The 6,784-nt window shown below is 48.9% G+C and overlaps 1 protein-coding gene across 1 annotated transcript; it reads right to left on the reverse strand.

Moving 5' to 3' along the window:
• Positions 1 to 2,202: 2,202 nt before the first annotated feature.
• On the reverse strand, positions 2,203 to 5,207 carry tmem229a (transmembrane protein 229A). Its single transcript, XM_084330585.1, has one exon. It carries the CDS (start codon positions 4,889 to 4,891, stop codon positions 3,812 to 3,814), a length of 1,080 nt encoding a protein of 359 aa, XP_084186711.1. The 5' UTR covers positions 4,892 to 5,207; the 3' UTR covers positions 2,203 to 3,811.
• Between the last annotated feature and the right edge of the window lie 1,577 nt (positions 5,208 to 6,784).

Consider the following 6,784-nt stretch of genomic DNA (forward strand, 5'->3'; position numbering starts at 1 on the left):
CTCCCGCAGCATCTAGTGCTAACGTTAAGCTCTCAGAATGGTAGCAGTTCGCCCGCAGCAATCTAGTGCTAACGTTAAGCTCTCAGAATGGTAGCAGTTCGCCCGCCCCGCAGCATCCCACACACAACAACAACACACACTCTCGTTACCACAGCGCTTTTTTATGGTATTTTCACAGCACTGTTGCAACATTACCGTAAAGCGTGAACACCGTTGTGATCATACACAACACTACAGTTAGCTCTCAGAATAGCCAGTTAGCCCGCAGCACCAGCAACGGTAAGCGTGTCTCATTTAATTTCACTCACTGAAGCGGGGTTCCCCTCCTCCTCCTTCTCCTCCTCCTCCTCCTCCTCCTCCTCCTCCTCCTCCTCCTCCTCCTCCTCCTCCTCCTCCTCCTCCTCCTCCTCCTCCTCCTCCTCCTCCTCCTCCTCCTCCTCCTCCTGTGTGTAGACAACCAGCTCTGCATGGCTCGCCCCACTAGTGAGGACTGGTCTCGCCCTCTGCTGGCGCGTGTGTGCACTACAACAAAACTCCGTTTAGACGGTATTGATTTTCAATACCGTCGGGATTTCTAAATACCCTGGTATACCATCATACCGTCATACCGCCCAAGCCTAACAGGCAGTTTGGTCAATATGATGACCTCATCACAAGGGATAGTTATACTCTGTGTTTCACGTTAAGTGTACCTGGCTTTGTTCTTTCAATGGAAATCTCACATTAAAGGGATAGTTTAGTTTTTTTTTTTATATCCTAGTCTTATTTCTTACCTACCAATGATGCTGTCGCATTGTGCACCTTGGAGTAAATGTCAGCGAGCCTTGGTCAGCTTGTACAGACAGGAGCTTGACCCCATTGACTTTGCATTGGTTGGTTTGTGGATAATTATCCAGAGCTAGTATGAGGAAACAGCATGGAACTTATTGTTATTTCTATTACTATCTTTCCTGTCTCTACCTCCCCTCGCCCAGGCTGCTATGGCACCTGAATTTCCTCCAAGGCCCCCAAGGGCAGGGGCGTAACTAAGGGGGGGGACACATGGGACATGTCCCCGGCATGTTTTCAGAATGCAGTTAGTGTCCCCTGCACCATAATAAACGGTGACGCGACGTGATAGGACCACACGGAAAACGGCTGCTTGTCCATCTCTGAGCCATTGTCATGCAATATCAAGTAGCCAGGTGAGCACCCGGCGCTAAGTACTGTACCGACCACAGCTGTCTTTGCATATCAACAACAGCCCAGTCTTCAGGTGTGCTCAAATAGGCTACATAGCACCCCTCCCCAGTTTGGTGTGAAACTGTGAACGATGTGTCTGTGTGACTGACAAACCCCTAAGTACCCCCAATGAGCAGGTTGCCACCTTGCACGGTTGCCTCTGCCATTTGTGTGTGGACGTGAGTGAATGGATGAATGCGAGGCATAAGTTGTGAAGCGATTTCGACAAAAGTACTATATAAATGCAGTCCATTTAGCATCACACCGTAACACACAGTCACCTGTATTCACAGATTTATGAGCTGTTCCCAAGGCAGATATACTGTAGCCAAGCAGGGTGGCATAGTGATGATCCATTCTGATTGGGGGAAGAATAGGTGCGATGATAGTTGACAGGCTGTGAGGAGATTAACTCCGGAGTTTCATGATTCAAATTGATATAGAGTACTCTTATCCAAAATGATAAACACACCCTGTCATTAATCCTTAAAATAACAACACTGACTAGCAAAATCTTGATAGAGCCTGACCTTTGCTCTTCCACAGTGGAGGTTGTCCCAGCGTCGGGCTCAAAGTCCAGGTGACGCAGATAGTTTCAGTATTCTGTTTGTTTCTCAATCATTTCGGTGTCCTTTAGTTCTCTACCAGCCTGTAGCATGCAACGCCGCTGCACCCTTACTGTCCTGTTCCTTCTGGGCCTGTCTATCCATGGAATCCTCAGAGATTGCTTGGTGTCTGTCTGTATGTCTGTCTGTCTGTATTTAAAAGCCTCTAGGCTGTTGTTTTATACATTGTAGATAATAAATAGCGCAATCTCTCTCTCTCTCCCTCTCTCTCTCTCTCTCTCTCTCCCTCACACTACGCAGTACGCGCATTTCGAGACTCGCGCGGCATTATGACTTGTCATAAGTTAATTGTATATAGAAACAACTCACCAAAATTGACTTGCACAACTCCCCCCCTCCCCCCACCCGCCTCGACCATACAACTCTACGTAGCACAACTCCGCCACTGACGACACACCCCAAAATGTGTCCCCTCCACCACTGACAACAGAGTTACGCCCTTGCCCAAGGGGATCAATAAAGGAGCACTTGACTTGACTTGATTGCACTGAGAAAGGACTCTACTGATCAACAACGTCAACGGTAAGAAACAGGGCTAACTTTAACCTGTAACTTTTGAGGCTAGGACTATTCCATCCGTGGAAAAAATAAATGGCACATTGAGAAGCTGTCTCTCCTTGAGTCCAGCCACCTCAAAGACACACAGGAAGGCACTCCAGCAAATGATAGATTTTGGTTCATAAAAGGTTCACAGTTAAAAAACGACTCACTCTGCTTCAGATTATGTCTTGCTACATATTACTGGGTTATCTTCTGTTCTAAAGAGTCATGCATTATTTAAGGTTAATAAAAAGACACAAGTGCATGTGTGTGCATCTTCTTTTTTGTCATCATGCATATATGAGCTACGGTAAAAGCATGCTAATGCATTTGGGATCGAGGTGAGAGATCCCACTAATACCACCATGCAATACGTTATATCATACAGGCTCTCCAGACAATTGACAACGGCGAGATAGAAACGGTAGTGGTGATTAACCCTTTCACTGCCACACTACCAAAGGGTTAACCCTTTCACTGTGACAATACAGCAGGTTAACCATTTCACTGCCACACGACAGAGGGTGAAACCGTTGTGTGGAAAATATTGTATCCCATTTCATCCATTTCGGAGTTTAGTATCTGCAGGTGGCAGGGGGTAATTTTTTGCTCAACGTCCGTACATTTTGGTCCTAGTTTTGGTTCCGGTGCAGATCGGAGCACTAAAACTGTAACTATTTGGATACTTTATTTTTAATAAAGCACTAAGCACTGGGACTAAGGCTGTTTGCACATTTCAATGGAAATTGAGCTAGATTATAATGTTTTGTTATTTTGTTATTTTATTTAGCTGTGGTGGTAATGTTCTGGGTGTGTTGGTAATGTTCTTGGTGTATTAGTAATGTTCTTGGTATATTGATAATGTTCTTGGTGTTAGTAATGTTCTTGGTATGTTGGTAATGTTCTTGTTGTGGTGGTAATGTTCTGTCTAAATTAATACCCTTTTCAGTAGCCCTATAACATTTTTAAACATCTATTAGTAATATATCCAGTCCATAATAATCATCATTAGTACCTTATTTACTGCATTAGGCTTTGTGTCCACCCGGGACGTTTTTTTCAAGACGGACCGCTTTGAAAAGCAAAAAAATAAATGGTCAGAGCGTTTTCCTGAGTCTCGCGACTGCCGCGGCTCTCGCCACTTGCTCGATGTTGATTGGTCGGTCGAAAAAAGTTACCTTGATGAGCGGCGCTCCTCTCCAAAAGTTGAACTAGTTTCAACTTTAGGCGCTGGGAGCGCTCCGCCCAAAAACGCTGGCCGCCGAGAGCGCTAAAACGCGAGGCGCGGTGCTGGGAAAAAGAGCGCGCGCCTGTCGCGTCTGTAGCATAGAAATGAATGACAGAAAGGAGCTGACAACTCATAAAACGTCCCCGGTCGACACAGGCCCTTAGCCTTTAGAAGCGACTTGATTAAAAGCATGACGTTATGTCTGCTTGTATCTTGCTACCGGTTGTCCATTCTGTCCATCTGTCCCGTGCAGCGGCGGCTGAAGCCCGTTCCCCTCCTGCTCCTCCTCAGCGCACCGGACCCTGAGCAGCACGTTGGACAGGACGTCCTGGTAGAGACTCAGGCAAACCCACCCGGGCAGGTAAAGGAGGGTGATCAGTCCCATGAAATTGAGAGGATAGTGCGAGTAGTCCCACGAGCAGGCGTCGAACCGCCTCAGGACGAGTCCCCACGACAGCTCCCACGCGTAGATGAAGCAGACGTAGACCGGGAGCCGTCGCCACGTCCCCCAGCCGCGGCGGAAGTGCAAGTGCATGTACAGCTTCTCCACCACGAAGCTGCAGCTGCCGTACATCAGGAAGGACCACAGGGACGTGTGTCCGCTCAGTGTCCGGTCCCGCTTCTCCACGAGGTTGAACGCGGACGTGAACACCACCTCGTCCAGGAGGCCTTGCATCCCGAAGAACAGGAAGCGCACGGCGCCGGGGAGACCGGCGTCACCCCCCCGCGGCACCTCCTCCGCCTCCTCCTCCTCCTCCTCCGCCATCGGCGGGCGTTTGATTTCGAGGTGTGTGTTGTACCGGAGACCCGAGAGCCCCGGATGGAACACCTGCGTGAAGTAGAGAGAGAGGACGTAGTGCGCGACAAGCTGCGCCACCGAGACGACCCTCACCTGCTCCGCCAGAGCGCTGATGTTGCCGATCAGGATCTGCAGCCCGATGTACACGGAGGGGTAGAAGACGAGGTGGAAGACCATGGGTCTGCCGCGGAAACACCTCTTCTGCGAGTAGATCTTGTCCAGCGCGAAGTGGGTCACGGAGTGCATGGCGCACAGATACGGAGAGGAGAAGCCCACCAGCTTAGGGTCCCCGTCGTTTAAGACCCCCCGCAGCGACGACAGGAGGACGTCCAGGGTCACGCCGTGCATCCCGTAGAAGTAGAGGCGCATCCACGCCGGCAGCAGCCCGGAGTTCTCGGTCTCGCAACAAGACAAGTGTCGCCGCCGGGGCTTCCTCGACGCATTCGCCCCGACGCCGGTGTCTCCTGCGCGGATCATACTGTCTCTCTCCACCGGCTGGCCATATAGTCGATCAGTCTCTCTCTCTCTCTGTCTCTCTCCCTCTCTCTCTCTCCCCAGAGAGATCCAAACGTCAGGTCTTGGTCTCTCTCTCTCTCTCTCTCTCTCTCTCTCTCTCTCTCTCTCTCTCTCTCTCTCTCTCTCTCTCTCTCTCTCTCTCTCTCTCTCCCCCCAGAGAGATCCAAACGTCAGGTCTTGGTTCTATTTTTCCCATGCATTCGGCGGGATCTGATTTAGAGAAGCGTGGCTGCAGTGGCAGTGATCTCCAAATCCCCCTTTGCACCTGACAGCGCGGCTAGTATGGTACATAGAGAGGGGAGAGGAGAGGGAGAGAGTGGTGTGCTAAACAGAGAGAGAGAGAGAGAGAGAGAGAGAGAGAGAGAGAGAGAGAGAGAGAGAGAGAGAGAGAGAGAGAGAGAGAGAGGGAGCGAGGGGCGTGCTAAACAGAGAGAGAGAGGGAGATAGGGGCGTGCTAAACAGAGAGAGAGAGAGAGAGAGAGAGAGAGAGAGAGAGAGAGAGAGAGAGAGAGAGAGAAGAGAGAGAGAGAGGGAGAGAGGGGCGTGCTAAACAGAGAGAGAGAGAGGGAGATAGGGGCGTGCTAAACAGAGAGAGAGAGAGGGAGATAGGGGCGTGCTAAACAGAGAGAGAGAGAGAGAGAGGGAGATAGGGGCGTGCTAAACAGAGAGAGAGAGAGAGAGGGAGAGAGGGGCGTGCTAAACAGAGAGAGAGAGAGAGAGAGAGAGAGAGAGAGAGAGAGAGAGAGAGAGAGAGAGGGAGAGAGGGGCGTGCTAAACAGAGAAAGAGAGAGAGAGAGGGGTGTGTCCCTCGATCGCGTCTTGACGTTTGTTTAATCAAGGGGTTACATAATAAGGACAATTACAACGGGTTATTGAGTTGTTATTATAGGAACAGGAACACTCACATAATCACAACATTGACACACTGGGCGGTCCTGGGGTAGTACAGGCATGTGACACTACTGTAAATTAATACAGCCCATTAATAGGCCATCATATAGTCTGGTTTCTTAATTCAGTTCTATATTATTATTATTATTAGGCTATTAGCAGACGTACACTGGCCTATTTTCGTACAGGTTCTTATTCCCTTGCAAAACTCAGCAAGGCCATTCAGTATAAGACTTCTAGACTAGCTAATATATATATGACTGACCACAATAAAATTGTTGCCCCTAAAGTCTCAGATACAGACAGACAGACAGACAGACAGACAGACAGACAGACAGACAGACAGACAGACAGACAGACAGACAGACAGACAGACAGACAGACAGACAGACAGACAGACAGACAGACAGACAGACAGACAGACAGACAGACAGACAGACAGACAGACAGTCAGACAGACAGACAGATAGACTAGATTCTAATTGCTCAACTTAGGTGTTGTTCTCAGAGCCTGTGGCCAATTCCCTCTGGTATACTTTGAGAAGGGGCCGTGTGCAGGCAGCTTGTCTCTCAGTGTTACCTAGGTAACAAGGCCATGCTCCCAACACACATACTGTACTGTAGAAGTGGAAGCAGCCCACCTCTTTGGCGATCAGGATCTATTCTTAACACCGCCATAGAAACACGGGCCACGGCATGAAATTTAATTAAAGTAAAATAGTTTTGAAGGAACACTCCAACGTGATTTGAAATGTGCTTACCAGCTTCTCCATAATCAGACGAGAAGATAGACTCCAATTTCCACTCTGTGTGTTCAGTAGAAAGCTATCCGGTTCCAAATGAATGGAATATACGGTTGAGAGGGAAGGTCAGGTGCACACTCCCATATCGGTCATTAAAAGGTCAGTAATTAGGGTTTTAAAACTGTGCAAAGTAATAAAAGCAGTTTAAGACATTTTTGAT

This window comes from Notolepis coatsorum (genome assembly GCF_963971535.1).
Source record: "Notolepis coatsorum genome assembly, chromosome: 15".
Classification (NCBI taxonomy): domain Eukaryota; kingdom Metazoa; phylum Chordata; class Actinopteri; order Aulopiformes; family Paralepididae; genus Notolepis; species Notolepis coatsorum.